Below are 18,348 nucleotides of genomic sequence, written 5' to 3'. Positions count from 1 at the left end.
GTAAACTGCATGTATTATAGCCGACTAGTTGCCCAGACACTTGGTTCAGCAGTTTTTTTTAAATTATTATTATTATTTCTTGACGTTTTTTTATTTCCACATCTGGTAAATGATTATGATTTTCTCATGTTGGAATCTGAACTTTCATGAGATGATTACCTTAGTATCATGTTTTATTCTAAGAAAATAGACTTCAGCGACATTTATCGTTGTGTTATAGACCTAACATTACTTTGGTGTTTTTGTTTCCATGTTTTCCGCAGGCCTATTTTTCAATTCTAGACACTTTATTCTCAGTTCATTCACAGGTGGACCTACATTTGAACAAAAATATAATGCTGAAATCACTTACCATATATGGCAGCCTTATAGTAGGCTATTTTAAGATTATGGATTTCATTTTTGCACATAATCCATCCAAATTAATTATTTCCATATATAGCTGTGTGTGTGTAAGCAGTATGAGTGGTGTACCTTTACCTCAAAGCAGAATTTATATTTACTGATTTAGCCTAAAAGTTGTGAAGATGGATACGGTGTTTGTCTTGCCCGCAATGGGTGATTTAAGGTTAGATTTGCCTGTAATGTCCATCACACAACAACAACAACAAACAGTCTAATCGCCATTTAGCGTAAAGTTTATCCTTCAGTGACGCGTTTGCAGCAGGTGGTCAAACGTATTTTTTAAATGTTTGTGTTGAAGTTCAGATTTTCAGACCTCGTTTGTATAAATCTATTGTGCATTCTCATCCCTGCCGTTTACAAACTTAGAGAAACGGTGGTTTCTTGTACGTACCGAAGAAGGTGATATATATCCTACATCAATACTTTTCCAGCATTGAACGAAGACACGTTTTTCAAAATCTATTTTAGGCTGTGACCATAGCCTTCGAATGTCGTGATTTTGGGGCATTGTCAATGTGTTTTAGTCATGAGTTATTCTTCAAGAAATAGTGTCATGGAGAATCGCCTAGGACTACAACAAAAAACTACAACAAAAAAACATGCTTATTACGAAGATCATTAACTATTTGAATCAATGCTGGATCAAGTTAAGTCACATGCCTGGTTGGATTGATCTGCCAGTTTTGAAATGGCCAACGACACTTTATATACTGTATCTATTCAAGTTTGCACCCACACTTTGATATCATTTTCAGAGCAGATAGATTTCAGATCAAATGTTCGGAGCTTCAAAAATAACTGTTCTGGTAGCCCACATCGGACAGTTGGTGACAAAGGGTAGGCTACATGCATATGTGTAGACACTTCTTCCTCTTTAGTCTGTATTCGTAAACGCGCATGACAGTCAAATGACTTGCAATATTTCACTTCAAGAATAGCCCTGTAATCACCTTTGATATATCTTAGTTTATGATCCTCCAAACTTGCTTTACCTTGCACTCGCAGGAGCTTTCGGAGAGAGGGGCAGTACAGACTCCATAGACCATAATGTAGTTTTGTGGCGTTCCAACTCATCGTTTAAAGTTCCGATGTCTAATAAGCTTGAAAACCTATTTACATATTCGACTTGATCGTTCCAGTATTTGCTATTCATAAGATGTTGTAACTGCGCACAGCCCCCTGCCGCTTCTTGCTTGGGCATAGTACAGTATATTGGCAGCCCTGGCATGGTTGCTGGGGCTTTGGGCATTTTTGTGTGCAGAACTTGGCAGAAAATACTATAAAGGCGTCTCGAGCCACCATGTCAACGGGTTTTTGTTAAGAACTGGATCGATCTTACCGGATAAAACAAGTAGCAATACAAAGCATGATATGCTCATTGCACTGGTTTCATTTGGAAGTAGAATACATGTATATGAATTATACATTTACGCATAACTTTGCCTTTACAGCACCGACCCTTCCGCTTGATTTTTTTTTGCGGTAGGTTAATTAATAGTTTACATAAACCACGTTATATGTGACTTCAAAATATATGTGACTGTAAGTATCGAGAATTATGGATAGGCCTAAAGCATACCCGCGCACCCTTCAACGCTGTTTGTGAGCCACCCAATCCTTGTCCAGTCCGTGCATACACAACTCAGATGTACTGTGAACTCTTTGCGGAACGTTTGACAACGTTGCCAAGTTGGTAATTTCTCAGTTGTATCTGAAATCAATAATGTGATTTAAATGAGACAGTTTCGAGCACAAAATATCAAACTTGAGTAAATACACAATTAATATTGGCATTCAGTTGATGGATGATTTTTTTCAGGGCACCTTAACATTCAGCCTGACTTTGATTTAACAGGAGAACTCGTTTGAAGTCTAATATGTAACGTATGCTTATTAGCCCAATGTTGTTGTTTTTTTACTGAATCAGTTATATTTAACTTGATAGTCACTTTGATTGAACGATTCTAGTGTTCTTATGACAGATATGACATGGCTGTTGTAAGATGAGAAGTGTCAAAAGTGCAGTGTAACCAGTGAACGTTCCTCTGTGGCGAATAGCGACACTAAAAGTAGTGGCCGTTTTGACACTTCATGCGAACCTGTATGATTGTTGGGTGCAGGCGCACAACTTGCACCATAACAGGATATATATACCCTCTGAGCCAGGAGAAAACGCTTAACGATGACGTCACACCGTGTCAATCAGCGACAAACATGTTTAAATTACAAAAATGTTTAAAAGTATATTATTAAATAAAAACTTGGATTTGATTAGATGCTCAATATCTGAGTTTACATCCTAGGCCTACGTTGGGCTGCTTGTCTTTTTTATATTTTGTTTGTTTTTCGTGGGACCAGATTTATTTTTTTACACTTTGAATTCAAGAGTGAAGAGGCAGGTGGTTCCCACCTACACAACTGCATTCATTAGTTGGTCCTGAAATGGAACTTTATCAAGCACGATAGGGAATTGACCCTTACCAAACATTGCTTGTAGGTCTGCAATTGACCATTAAGAAGTCATTTGGAAAATTAGGCAGTTGGCTTAGGACGATTTATGGAACATAATTGGGCATGAAGATGTGGTCATGATTTTTATTGCGAAAATATCAAACATGCATTCTATAGGTGACTTCAATAGTAGGATACCGAATGTGAAAACGGAGGATATGCGCTGTTCGAGCCTGCCTCATTGAAATCAGCGTTACAGAAGGTTATAGTGTAGGCTGGACTACGTTCAGCACGTCCCAATACACAACATGCGTTTTGTCATACATGAGTTTACATCCGTGGGAACAATCGCCCCTCATTTCTCAAAATAATGGTCTTCAATAGTAGGCTTTGACCTCAGAGGGACACTCGTTGGATTTGCATGGGATGTCACCTCTGGTCGCTCAAACAGGCTACTTCATATAACCTATAACAAGCAAACACCACATTGTCGATTAGAAATTGAGTTTATTTTGGATATTTTAGGAAATAATCAACACCACCATTTCGTGTCATGCCCAATGTCAAATGTATAGCTCACCTACAGAATATCAGCTCTATGGGCTACAGTTTCAGAATACTCTTTCACGCAATATATATATAACTGCAGTCAACCGCAAGGGCAAAATCAACACGGGAATAAATACATCTCACCAACGGTTCAATCCTGTATGAACACGTATACATCGAATATAACCTAACAATACAGTCCCACTTTATGCACAAATAGAATGTAGAAGCGTTCAATACGAATATTTTATGACATGACGATGCATGCCTTCTAAATCAATACGACCCCTCCGTACACTCTGGTTGACCTTTTACGATATCTCCATGGGGACGCAGTAGAAAATCCGCTGAAAAGATTTGGTGTTAATTTTTGTCGACCAGCCATAAACGTGCACCTTCAGTTGAGTTCGCGGATCCTCATTGTAATAGTATAATATTGCTTAGATGTCCAGCATGCAACAATGATCTGGTGTTAAAGGTTTAAGCAGCAATAATGCACTAGACTAGTACCAAAAGGCTACGGTTTTTTCGATCGCAATAGGCGCCGCGGCGTTCCTCCCTCTGTCCCATGCGCGCCGTAAACGTATAGGAAGGGCTGAGAGAGTGCGGTATGCAGCAATATATAGGTAGAAAAAAATGTAGGTTTTCCAGGCGGGAGCTAAACGCAGACTGTGTGGTCTGACTGGCACGCGACACCGGCTCGTTTGCCAGTATGTGACTTCTCGAGGGGAGGACATGGTGAGTGAGAAGTGGCGTTCCTTTGCCGCCCGTGTCCTGCGTGGTTACTATGCAAAGCGATTGCGGAAATTAAAAAAAAGTGGGACTCGCTCAATCGATTGCAACTTCTGCACAAAGTCTAACAAACCAAGCTGAGATAGGCAGAGTGTGTGTCGCGAGCCAGTCAGCTTTGCCAAGCTTGGACCGCAGTCAAATATCAAGGAGTAAAGGCTCACTGCTATATATTTTTCTTTTTGGGATTAATACAAGAACCGTTTCCCCTTGTGCTTTATCATACTGTATTTCTTCGGTGTAAAATGCACACAACGGCAGCAAGTTAATATCTTTTGAATTATACATAAGACTACAACAAAAGGTGGCTGAAAATGAAGCACTTCGTCTCATCAGTCTAAAGTTTCCCACGTACACGTTACATTGCAATGGTACGTGCAAACACCTCTTACCATCTCTTTTCACCCTGAGAAGTTATAGACATGTGCATGTGGCGTGTATGACCTGTACACAGGTTAAAATGTAGCCTAAAATGTCGGTCTTGGCTTTTGTACAGGGATTTGAGAATAGTCCGTATCAATCGGATCTCTTTTGCCAGCGAGGTATGCCAATGCGGATATCTTTATCGCCAAATAACTTTGGTATTGGAACGAAACAGAACAGAGCCTACATTCTCCGCGTTGCCTTCTGACAAAAGGGCATCGTAGTGACCAGATTGAGAAAAGCATTGTTTCATTATGTGGTAACTAGTTATTCTGCAGAGTAAACGAGCGATTGCAGAAAAACGCTTTCTCGACAAAATCTTTGTGACATGAGTTTTGTCCAATAAGATGGATGCTGGGCTTCAAATCCTGGAGTTTAGTCCAATCAGAGGACGGAGCTCGAGCATTGCACGGAGGACATGGATACCGGAAGGCTGGCCAAATACCGATAGCAAGTTAGCCTATTGCCCTATTCTCAATAGAGGTTCTATGCGCTGCAACATGAGAAAATACAGTGCACGTCTCCTGAATTTATTGTCCGGCCAAGCACATGAACTATATGGGTAGACCATTTTCCCTATTCCGCCCTCTTATTGAGTTGCGCAATGGCGTGTGGCTTGTATTTACTCCTAGACAATTATTCCATATTACTTGAGCAACATTTTATTTACAATGTTGAGCAACACATGATCTATAGTCCATATAGTGAATAATCACTTCAGTTGGGTATAGGTTAACGATTGTCCCATTCGTTGTGAGTGCTTTCAGGAATTCAAGCAGTCTATGCTACAATATTATATTATTAGGCTATGCTGTAATAACAATAACCGAATAGCAAAAGCAGTTGCAAGTCCACCTTTAGCCTTGACGGTATGTCAATGAAACTTTAGACTGCGAAGATGCATGCATCTGGTGTTGCTGAATCTCGCTGTCTTGGTGCAGGTGTGTATGTATATAGTGGTCAGATGTAGCTGCGTAGCAGAACCACACACTCCACTTGTGGTCGCTTCCCTGGCCATTTCCTAGAGGGCGCACAACTGACTTCTCCCTCTGGCCAGAAGTTGTTCACTGAAAACAAATTCGAGCAGCCCATACAGAATCAGTGGACCAAGAGTGTGTGGATGACTCATGTCGGGCCAATCTGATATTTGAACAGAAATCCGTCAAAATAACAAGTCACACCAATGTTGGACGCCTCCAGGCGTACTGTAGGCTAATTACGCTATAGGCAAGTCCTGTTTAAATGTGTTTAAGTGTATAGGTTTTACTTTTGTTTAAACTACTAAATGGGTGTGTCTTTATTGCCATTATTTCGATTAATATTAACCCTTACTTGTCTGCAAGGGCAGGTGAAACACCAAAAAGGCTACCAATGCTAACCTTGGGCGTTTGAGATGTATAGGCTATACAATAATAGTAGCCTTATTTAGGAGTATGACATATTGTCAAATGTTGCTCAGTCATTTGATATAGGCGCTATACCGAAGTTATTACGCATGCTTTACGCATGTAGTTTTCACTATTGCCAAGTATACCTTTTGTTTGAGGCTTTTTGGGGAGGTTTTGTCCACGTGATATTTAATTTGAATTCTTTGTCTAGACGGTAATGATTGAAACTCAATGCATTACGTTTCAAGTATGCAGTGATCGGTAGAGCGTGCGTAAATGCTGGAGTTGCACGATGCTTTGGTTTTGGATAATAGGCCTGTCGGTGTTAGGAGAGCACCGTGATCATGCTTACATAATGACATGTGAGTTAGGAAAATGATTGGTAATCTTGTCTGTCGAATGGCCCTCGCTCGTTTATATTATATAATTATCTGGGGAGATACTTGGTTTTGGGTTTTGTACAGTTGAATGCACTTCATTGAATTGTTAAGATTCTGCTCTCGTTGTTCCACCCCTCATATGAAATGTGTTGTGCAAATTGACATAAATTGGCTCGTATGCCATGAACAGATAGATAGGTCATGCATTGATTTGCATGTAATGTATGTCAAAAGCCTAGTGATAGCTTAATAATAACAATGTATAATAATACAAATATTTATAATTATAGCTTGTTGTAAATATGGATAGGTGTCGAAAAATAATATGGAATACCTAACAGCCTGTTACTTTGTCCGACGAATTTAAAAGTTAAGCATTTGTTCAAAAGGGGCGGTATATCCCTTATATAGTGCGTGGTGATCTCTTGAGCTCACTCTTCACCGCCATACGCTGTCTAATTTGCGTTAAACATCATATAAGAACATTTATTAAGCAGTGTTGGTGTGGCAGTTTTGCGCGAGCCCTGCTCTTGATTGAAATTGATAGGTTTGCGTTATTTGAAAAGCCATTTCATTCCGGGGCTAATGGGCTCAAGTAGACAGGATAAGGCAGACTATAATTTGAAATTTTAAATATATATATGATATATTTCTGTCCTACATGTTCATTGCATTTATGTTGGTCTTATTACTTCCCTTAACCCGTATATACTTTGGGAGCTATGCTGAGAGGGGAGTACAAGAGTTTGTCCTTCAGGCACTGTGGACAAAAGTGAACTGTATGTATCTGTATGGAACTCGGTGCAGGCGGTTGTGGCTCCTGTCGCCGTAGACAGGACAGACGCAACACGGATTCACTTTATCGTCTGCTGTTAGAGATAATTTTCTAAACGGAAACCAGCTGTCGGGCTTCAGCGACAAGCAATTGTTTGGGTGTTCTGGGATATTATCACCTTCATTAACTACCGCACCCTCCTTGTTCGTAAATCCGACAGACTCATTTCGGAGTTCGCTCCACCGTGAAGCCAGCCGCACCACATGCCTTCAATGCTTTCGGTTGTTGCGAGCTTTGTTTTGTCTCTTCGAGAAACCGGAGTGAATGGGATAACTCATATCGAGTTCAGAAGAACGAACGTCTGACAATCAGCATTTTTTTGTAATGGTATTAGTATGAGAACAAGATTAGCACTGTCCGAAGATGACTTATTTTCTTCCTATTTCCCGTGATTTTTAACCTCTCCGCTGCAGCCAGTCTGCCTTTGGACTTTTCTTTTATTGTTGAATATGCTTCTGGTGAAAGTTTTGGGTTATCCAACGAAGAGACTGCTCTACGGCTTTCAGTGCACTGTACAATAGATGCGTGCGGAAAGTGGAAGCAGTGTAACTCGAGGCGGGGTTAAAGTTCAGCTCTATGGGGTGGTGAAGCGTTGGTTGCAGTTCGCAGAGTTGGAAATGTGAAAGCAAGAAGCAGGCTTTATTTTTTCCCTCTCTCTCCCTTCTGTCTCTCCTTTTTTTCTTTCTTTTCAAAACACGGACACAGCCATCACGGACACAGCCATCACGGACACAGCCATCACGCATACACGGGCAAACACGGACACACACCCACACATAATTCACACATACACACACACTCACTCACACACCATCACACACATAAACACGCAGACCCGTTCGTGTAACCCAAACACACACACATACATACACCCTCCACATCCAAGATTAGATACAACAGATATGTATTCTCCGCTATGCCTAACACAGGTAAGTGAGCCTTTCGTCTGTCTTTAACCATTTTTGTTGCATTTATGCTTTCTTCCTCAGGGACAGGGCGAAATGGACTGACGTTGCTCAAGACAAACTGTGTGCAGTAGCATTCCTGGTTTGTCAGAGCCATCTGAACTAAGTAACACATGGCGGATGGCGTCTATCTCCTACATATGTACACATATATATGCATGTCTATTTTAGTTCATATTAGACCTATATCGATGTCGAGCGCGCTTTTACGTGAACTACTTTTTGAGTTCCAATCCTAAAATGAAGATGGCCTTTCCTATAAATTGCATGTTCACGTTATCGTCTTCCCACATATTTGATATGAATGAATGCACACAATGTTTTTACAAAATGTGGCAACATCATTTTCCAATGCTCCCCTGGACGGCTTCCTCTAGCTCTCTGCACTTGGGAGTCATTAACATGCATGCAATTGTCACTTTGTATTGATTACTGCTAAAAACGCGATATTTAAAAGGCTGCATTTTGCTGGGTCGAACTTGTATCCCAAAAGTTTCAAACTTAGAATCAGTGTTGTAAGCGTTCGATTTTTTAGCTTGTTCTTTGGCAGCAGTAACTTTTATGAATTTAAAATGTTGCTGTATGTCTTTACACATCTTCAACTGAATCGAGTCGCCGCCACTCTCTCTCGGGCATTGAACTTTGTCATGATCAATGTGCACCGGGAAAGCACAAGTTAGGACATTACACGTTTCAAGGCTACTGTTATATTCGATGGATAATTTTTTTTGTGTGTGTGTTTTTTTTGCGCACTACGGCTATGATTGACATGTAGCATGCTCAATAACTAAGATGATCTTTTATACTTACTAAAAACTTTCTGCTCCCGAAGATTGTTAGGTTTTCTCGGATTTGATTCTTGTTCGAGTTTGATTACCCGAAATATGGTGTTTTGTAGGCCTAATCAAAAGGTGGTCTAGGTGGGAACGTTACATAGGTTGAATAGCTTGTTAAATGGTCAGTTGCACATCCATGTGGTTGGTGTTTAAATCCATTATCGGCTTACCTAAAATGTATTTTAAAAATTATGTATAAAATGTATCATGATACAGTTTTGGGTTTGTTTAAGATTTGACAATATGTATTTGTTTTTGAAATTGATTTATTATTGACCACCAACAGGCATATTGGCCTCGTCTCATGTCAGTTGTATTTAACTATCAACACAATTAAAGTTTTAAATTATCTTAAAATAAGATTATGATTTTTCCCTAAGTTGATTTCAGGTTTTCATATATTTTTATTTTTATTTTTGGGATATACTTTTTCCCCCCAAACATTGTCACTATGACCACGTTATTGGTTGTAAATGTATGTAAATGACAAACATCTGACTTGATATCAATGATGGGTTCTCCTCCTGGACTTGCCAACCTTTACAATGGAAGACCATTTCAAAACCAATACTGCTCCAATACCTCTAGTGCTAAGCATAACTAATAAGTCCTGAATATTTATCTAGAATTATTTTATAAGAATGTACAGTGCATCTTTGAGGCAAGACGGAAATGGGCCTAAAGGAGAACTGAAACCTGATATTAGTTGGACACAAACTTGAGAAGGGACATTTAGAGAAATGGCTCGCTTGAATATGTAAAATATTAATTCATACAAATTTTGCCTGGATATGTTTTTTTAATTTCTTAAAATGAGACTGTGAATTCACATGCGATACAATTCATCTCAACTGTATAAAGCAGAATCTGCACTAATTGGCTAATTAAGTATAAGTATTCAGAGTTAAATGATATACAAAGATACTTTGTGTGTGTGTGTGTTACCCTCTTATCCATTCAGTTAGGGCAAAAACTGTTTCATCAAGTCTAAAATCTTTTAAGTCAAGAGGGGGGGGGGGGATCCTGTACAAGACAGGCAAGCCTAAATAACTTCCATATGTTTTGTTCACTGCAAAAGATGGAATATGTAACCTAGAATTGAAAATTGAACATTTGCATTCTTTGTGCATTTATGGAAAAATATTGATAATTCCCCGAATTTGCCTTTGCATCTTGTCTTTGAGGCACATGGTATTGTTTTGTGTCGTGGTGGAGGAGATGCAGGGAATGAAACAGTTGTGCACATTGCATGGGTTTGGGAAAACACTTACAAGTACACATACCCCTTACGGCCTACGTGAGGCTATTTGAGTCCTCTGCAACTTTGTAAAAGCAGGAAGATATGCCTTTTGGTGTAAATTGCTCCAATTTGATTAACAATGGTGAGGCGTCCGCTCTGTTTAAGTACGTTTACTGTTGTGGGCAGAAGAGAGGTGAGAGTAAACTCGGTCGACACACTGTCATAATTGCCTCTGTGTTGTGGTGTGGGGCAGCGTGGGTGTCAATAGGAGGAGATTACCAACATTGCTTTTCTAAATTACAGTTATTCATGAGTTGTTGCTACAGGCCTGTTCTTTGTAAACATTAGTTTTGTCACCAAGGTGTACAGAAAATTAAAACAAACTTCACAGCTGGAGGTTTCGTACTTAACAATTTTCCTGACACGCTTTTAGTAGTGAATATACTCGTTTCTAGGGTTTTGTTAATGGAATTGCAATGGATGATATATATTGAAATGTGGCCTACAGAAAATAGTTGTGTCACGTGTACGTTTTGTGTGTGTGTGTGTGTGTGTCATTAATGTTGTGAAGAACCAAAAAAAAACAAATATAGACTATGCAGGTATTGTTCAAATGGGCCGGAGACAGGGGAGAACTATATTATATACAGAAACCACAAATAACAATGCATAATGTCAGCCATTGAGGAGTGATATTTCATAGCACATTGGCTGAAGTTACTCCGAGTGTCGCTGAAGGCAGTTGGAGAAGCCATTTACTGGATTTTACCCAAGCTCAAACTATACAATTTCCATGCCTATGAGGCAAGGGCGTGAAAGTATTTTTGAAATTCGAGGAATAGTGTGGCGTCATTGTATTTGGTTGTATTATATTTGAATTCAGCTGTATTCTAGATGATTATTCCTGCGTTTGTGCTCGCAAACTTGTGTTAGTACATGTATTAGTGACCACATGCCAGTCAGAGGTTTCCGCACGTGTCAAGATTTGTTCAGCGTTCTTTTATCTCTGAATAGTTGAGTACATTTTGCATGGCCGGGGTGGTAAGATGGCCTGAGGTGAAGCCAAGGCCCGCCCTGGGTCTCCAAATGGGCCTCATATCAGAAACATGTCTCCTTGTACTCCGATCAGTCAATACATCACTGCCAACCTCTACTGAGAGTGTTTGGGAAATGAAAATACGTCCCTGTTGTAAAATTGCAAATTGGAGTGGTGGTTTGTGATTGTTTATTTCATTTGATTGGATTTGATTGGTGGTTTTTTAAATATATCTGTTAGTTCTGTGCCTAGCCTAGCTTGCCCTCTGTAGGACACAGTCCAGACAAACTATGTACTCTACTCACTGTATATATGCGTGTAAACACTCGACCTAGAAGAGCTGCATATCTGCTCTGGTGCTTAATGTAGCATACTGTTTTATAGCATTATCTAGTGTGACACCCTTGTACAAAATTGAAGCTGAGTATTTGGATTTGGCACACTTACTAGTTTTAGTTCAAATGTTGTATCCATATGCCCTGAGGTATTTGTTTTATATAAAAGGCAAAGATTTTATTATCTCATTTGGTTATAAACGCTTTTAGTACATATTCATGATTTTTTTTTACAACCAGGTATTTTAAAGGAGTAGGCACCTTTCATCTCTTTGGTAACTCTGTTCTGTTTCTTTTTATATACTGTAATTATTTAAAATGTCCGTAAAATGGGTACAGACTAACGGTTCAATAGATTTAATGGCAGTGGTCATTAATCCATGGAAATGTCTTTGTCCCTCAAAAATATTCTAGTGAGTTTTCAGATGCAAGACTAGTTTAAATAGGAAAGTGTTGTTCTGAGGTTGTTTTGCCTTGTTCCGTTGGCGTTGCTTCATTTAGCTGTAGTGTCGTGCTGTAACATTTCCACTGCCTGCTTCAGGCCAGATTATGAGAGGGAGCAGATTCTCAGGCGAAAGCCCCAGTGTGTGACTGCTAGTAGCAGGTGTAACCAACCAAAATTGGGACTGATCCACAGCATGCCATCTATCCACATTCTTGCTGTAATAGCTGTACAGGGAGCTGTCCCTGGTGAAAGCCCACAGAATATACCAGTCTTGGAACCGTTTCAGAGCGAAACGTTTGTGCCTGTACATATTGCATGCGTGTGTCTGTGTCTCTTTGTGTGTGTGTGCACGTATATTATATGTTTGCATGGCGAACAGTTAAAAATAGACTTTCAGCTTTCCCGCTCGGCTGTTGCTTTTTTCTCTGTCCTCTCTGGCAGACCCCCACAGACCCACATTCTTGCCAAAGAGCCAAGACACGGCCTAGACAGGCCTTATTTCACACTGCTCCCTCCGTACGGCCTAGACAGGCCTTATTTCACACTGCTCCCTCCGTACGGCCTAGAGAAACTCCGCCATTAGCCCGCTCTGCTAATGCTAATGGCACGGGCCCAAGTGCTGCAAATACAAATGACATAAATTACTCATAAATATAAATGTGTCGGACAGTGCATATTACTCTGAAATGGACAATGTTTGTTCTCTGAAAAGTCCCGCCTGGAATGATATTTGATCTAATAGTAGTACTGTATGTTCTTCTGTGCAATTCCTTGATTGCCGACTATTTCAAATGAGTCGATGAGTGTTTACTGAAGGCACGTCTGATTTCACAAGATTAATTGTAATGACCGCTTTTGGTCTTTTTATTTTGATGGATTCTGTACTTTGTTTCCACAAAAAGTGTTGTACTATCAATGTGTTGCTACCAAATCATTCATCATTCCCCCTCCCCCCTCCCCTGTGTTCCTCTCTACCACAGGATGAATTCCATCCTTTCATCGAAGCTCTGCTGCCCCACGTGCGAGCGTTTGCCTACACATGGTTCAACCTGCAGGCCCGCAAGAGAAAGTACTTCAAGAAGCACGAGAAGCGCATGTCTAAGGAAGAGGAGCGCGCGGTGAAGGACGAGCTGCTCAGCGAGAAGCCCGAGGTCAAGCAGAAGTGGGCATCACGCCTTCTGGCCAAGCTCCGCAAGGACATCCGGCCTGAGTTCCGGGAGGATTTTGTGCTCACCGTCACCGGGAAGAAGCCCCCGTGCTGCGTGCTGTCCAACCCTGACCAGAAGGGTAAGATGAGGAGGATCGACTGCCTGCGTCAGGCAGACAAAGTCTGGAGGTTGGACCTGGTCATGGTCATTTTATTCAAAGGTATTCCCCTCGAAAGTACTGATGGCGAAAGGCTGGTAAAGTCCCCACAGTGCTCGAACCCAGGGCTGTGTGTGCAGCCTCATCACATTGGAGTTTCTGTGAAGGAGCTTGACCTCTACTTGGCCTACTTTGTGCACGCAGGTAAAGTCCCTCTTTTTGTTTCTCAACTCTCTATAAACACGTCAACATTTGTTTGAAATTGGAGTCACATAAATGTTGACCTCACTCTGCTTAGTGATAGGACATGGAATGTGGGATAATGTTGCACAGTGAATCAAAGACAAAAACACTCGGCTGGGTTTCAAGGGTCAATTCAATCTTGTCACTGAGCGCATGTCAATGTACTGTATAAACAGTACCAGTCAAAGGTTTGGACACACCTACTCATTCAAGAGTTTCTCTTTATTTTTACTATTTTCTACATTGTAGAACAATAGTGAAGACATTAAAACTATGAAATAACACAGGGAATCATGTAGTAACCAAAAAAGTGTAAAACAAATCAAAATATATTTTATATTTTAGAGCCTTCAAAGTAGCCACCCTTTGCCTTGATGACAGCTTCGCACACTCTTTGCATTCTCTCAACCAGCTTCACCTGGAATGCTTCTCCAACAGTCTTGAAGGAGTTCCCACATATGGTGAGCACTTACTGGCTGCTTTTCCTTCACTCTGCAGTCCAACTCATCCCAAACCATCTCAATTGGGTTGAGATCGGGTGATTGTGGAGGCCAGGTCATCTGACGCAACACTCCATCAATCTCCTTTGTGGTTAAATAGCCCTTACACAGCCTGTAGATGTGTTGGGTCATTGTTCTGTTGAAAAACAAATTATATTCCCACTAAGCGCAAACCAGATGGGATGGCGTATCGCTGCAGAATGCTGCGGTTGCCATGCTGGTTAAGTGTGCCTTCTAAATAAATCACAGACCCTGTCACCAGCAAAGCACCATCAAACCTCCTCCTCCATGCTTCACAGTGGGAACCGCACATGCAGAAATAATCCGTTCACCGACTCTGCATCTCATACACAGCGGTTGGAACCAAAAATCTCAAATTTGGACTCATCAGACCAAAGGACAGATTTTCACCGGTCTAATGTCCATTGCTCCTGTTTCTTGACCCAAGCAAGTCTCTTCTTCTCATTGGTGTCCTTTAGTAGTGGTTTCTTTGCAGCAATTAGACGATAAAGGCCTGATTTATGAAGTTTCCTCTGAACAGTTGATGTTGAGATGTGTCTGTTACTTGAACTCTGAAGCATTTATTTGGGCTGCAATTTCTGAGGCTGGTAACTCTAATGACCTTATCCTCTGTAGCAAAGGTAACTCTGGGTCTTCCTTTCGTATGTCGGTCCTCATGAGAGTCAGTTTCATCATAGCGCTTGTTGGTTTTTAAAACTGCACTTGAAGAAACTTTAAAAGTTCTTGAAATGTTCTGTATTGACTGACCTTCGTGTCTTAAAGTAGTGATGGACTGTCATTTCTTTTTGCTTATTTGAGCTGTTCTTGCCATAAAATGAGCTTTTACCAAATAGGGCTATCTTCTGTATATCACCCCTACCTTGTCACAACACAACTGATTGGCTCAAACGCATTAAGAAGCAAAGGAAATTCCACAAATTAACAAGGCACACCTGTTAATTGAAATGCATTCCAAGTGACTATCTCATGAAACTGGTTGAGAGAATGCCAAAAGTCTGCAAAGCTGTCATCGAGGCAAAGGGTAGCTACTTTGAAGAATCTCAAATATAAAATATATTTTAATTTGTGTAACACTTTTTTGGTTACGGCATGATTCCATATGTTGTTTCATAGTTTTGATGTCTTCGCTATTATTCTACCATGTGGAAAATAGTACAAATAAAGAAAAACCCAGCAATGGGTAGGTGTGTCCAAAATTTTGACTCGTACTGTCGTTGGCATCAAGAATCACTCTTTCAACGAACAATCACAGGCCACTCACCAAGTATTCACCCAACCAAAATAAAGTTACATTTCTTTAGGACTTGCCCCCAGCAAACCCAACACTGCACCGCACAGCACCTTTCCGTCTCTGTATGTAGACACAAATGTTATCTGTAGCAGACACCCATAATTTCATCAGTGGTCAATAAAGCAGTAGTCTGGGAAAAGTGGGACAACTCTGCCAAATTCCTCGCACTGGCCCGTCCCTTCGCTGTTTTAAGATGGGCCAGATTTAGGGGAAGCTCGCACTGCGAGACGACAGAGTCAGTTACCTTAAAAAAACAACAATTATCTCCATCACGATTGCTCAGCACGATTTCTATTTCAGACTAATTCAACATGGGCTGCGGTTGGGGTGAGATATCACTTGAATTATTTTCCTGTTTTCTGTGCACAACAGTGTAGTAGCATATTCATATAGGTGTTTGGCAGTGGAATGAAAAACTTGGCATGGAGCAATTATTAAGTTTTTGGAGTTTCTGAACTTCTTGTAAATTAGGAAGCCGTCTTATAAATACACAAGAAAATTAACTATTTGGTAAATATAAAAATCTCCACATGATATCAAATTTAGGGCTGTATATTTTATTTCTCTCCTGTAAATAATTAATGTATTCGAAAGCTTTGATTAAAACGTAGAAAATACATCATAATTAATTAACTAATGAATTGGACATGGTTTTATGTTTTTCCCCTTGAGCTGAATCCTAATCTAGAATTTTTTTTGTTGCTGCAATTTAACAAAATATTCTTGATGCCTTTCCATAGTTTGGAAAATCTTGTGTAAGTTTTCACCATGATATTAGTAGTGCTTGTTCGATGAAAACTCACCCTGAGAGTGAAGTCCAATGCAAATAACCAATAGAGAAATTGTTAATAGACAAGAGGCAGCAGGGGCTCGTTCCTCCACTGGCAGCAACACAAACACCAGCTATCACGGTTTGGAGAGCGCTCTGTTCCACCAGGCAAACCGAGCACCTTAATTACAACCATTTCCTCTGTACAACAAAAGGTTTTGCTGAAGCCTAAGTGAGCTAGGCATGATATGTGCCCACATTGACAATCTTATTGCGACATTTTTTGTAGACTGTTTTCATAGCTTTTGTACGTTTTTTGTTGTCGATTTTGTACGTTAACAGCACTGCAATCTCAGTTCAAAATGTTGAGGAAGGTTATGTAGTGATTTTGGCCAATCTGAATCAAAACGTTTGTGATTAAAATGAGCCTATAGTGTTGGTTACCTTGAGAGCTGTGCAGTACTACGATTTACATTTTAGCTTGGGCCAGTCACAAAAGTATCGGCCTTTAGAGGGTTTTTGTCAAAATAAGGCATGATGGGCCTCATTATGAATTCCACAACCAGCTTAGTCAACGATGTTATAATTGGACAGAAATAAATCCCTGATTAGCAATATGCTAAGTACATAAAAAACAAAACAATTTTTAGACGAGACACTGACCCTCATTTCAATGTTTTGGGAGACAGTATACTTACTATATGCTCGTCTCAAATAAAAGCTCCTGATGCCCATTGTGGCTAAAATGTTATCCCCCCCCGCTGCCAAATCCTGAGTTTTGATGTTTTGTAAGCCTATTCATGGGCGCTTTGCTCCCGCCAGCATTCTTATAGCTGAAGTTAGATTTTTTTTCTTCTTCACCGGGCTTGATTGTGAATGAGGTGTCAGTGAGTGAACAAGAGGGAGAAGAAAGAGACAGAATGCCCACAGAGCATGGAGGTCTGCCTAGAGTGGAGTTAAGTCCGCAGTGTGCTCGCTGGCTCCTTCGTCTCCTCGTCCCACAGGATCGGGTTTCTTCCTCGGTCTCATTTAAAGCAGTGGAGCATTTCTGAAGCGCCGTTGATTAAAAGCCATCTGAAGAGAGGCTGACCTCATGCACGGATGCCGAAGTTGAGGTTTTTGAGGACAGCCGAAGTCCGTAATTAAATGTATCCCCCACTGCTGCAAGGGCAAGGGGTGGTAGAAGAGGACTTGTCCCCCCCGTGCTAACACTATCCTGCCACCAACCTATTTAACAGCAAACATAGTAGAGCACTTTTATTATCTGGGTGTCACAATTCTCAAAAACAACTCTTGTGAAACTTCTTGCTGACTGTATGTACTTGCAGAGTTTACAATTTCATTTGCCTTTAATTATCTGTCTTTAGGCTTACTGGTTGGTGAATTATTTTGCAATCTGTTAAATTCTTGGGAGAGTTTTATGATGTAGTGCCACATGCCTAACCCTACTTAGTTGTGTGTGTGTGTGTGTGTGTGTGTGTGTGTGTGTGTGTGTGTGTGTGTGTGTGTGTGTGTGTGTGTGTGTGTGTGTGTGTGTGTGTGTGTGTGGGGAGGGGGAGGGCTGGCATATCAGTCTTTAACCAGGGCTTTCCCAGCGTTGTTCAACAGTCACAAGCTAGCATCGTTTGTCATCTTTAGGAACAATGTGGTGTCAGAGGGCGGGCCCCCCTTTTGACTCCAGAGCAGGCAGCGTGGCCAGGGCTAATTTAGGGCTCGCTCTCACCCCGGCAACGGGTGTCACTATCACAGGAGCACTCAACACGTGAGAGAGGTCATGGCTTAAGATGTTAGAGTTTTGACCCTATCTTCTAGGCGTTTGACCCCCCTCGTTAGCAGCCAGTCAAGTGGATGGATTGCTCTGGCTTTGGAGGAATCCGTGACCTCTTGTGAGAGCAGCCCACTTTTACTTTGTTTGGGGCAGCTTGGCCAGTCGGTTAAAATTAGCCAACGACCGTTTCGGCATAGACTGAAGAAACTGAGGCCATTTCTTTAATGGAAGCTAAACAGTAGCAGTAATTCTGCAAGCCGAATATCAGGGTTCTCCAAACCCTGTCCCTGGAGAGATACCCTTCTGTAGGTTTTCGCTCCAACCCCAGTCGTAACTAACCCGGTTCAACTTATCAACCAGGTAATTATTAGAAT

General features: G+C 40.9%; 1 protein-coding gene across 6 annotated transcripts in view; it reads left to right on the top strand.

Annotated features, from left to right (window-relative positions):
• nfia (nuclear factor I/A) overlaps positions 1-18,348 on the top strand; it is a 181,432-nt gene that overhangs the window by 35,526 nt on the left and 127,558 nt on the right. For 4 of the 6 annotated variants that reach the window (XM_064934776.1, XM_064934775.1, XM_064934778.1 and 1 more), the window contains exon 2: positions 13,058-13,586. In XM_064934776.1, the coding sequence (XP_064790848.1) occupies positions 13,058-13,586 (529 nt within the window). Of the gene's footprint in view, positions 1-6,839; positions 8,150-13,057; positions 13,587-18,348 lie in introns of those variants that run through there. The other 2 variants (XM_064934780.1, XM_064934779.1) reach the window with 1 other exon arrangement.

Source organism: Oncorhynchus masou, chromosome 24 (genome assembly GCF_036934945.1).
Source record: "Oncorhynchus masou masou isolate Uvic2021 chromosome 24, UVic_Omas_1.1, whole genome shotgun sequence".
Classification (NCBI taxonomy): Eukaryota; Metazoa; Chordata; class Actinopteri; order Salmoniformes; family Salmonidae; genus Oncorhynchus; species Oncorhynchus masou.
This window is presented reverse-complemented; position numbering and strand designations above follow the sequence as displayed.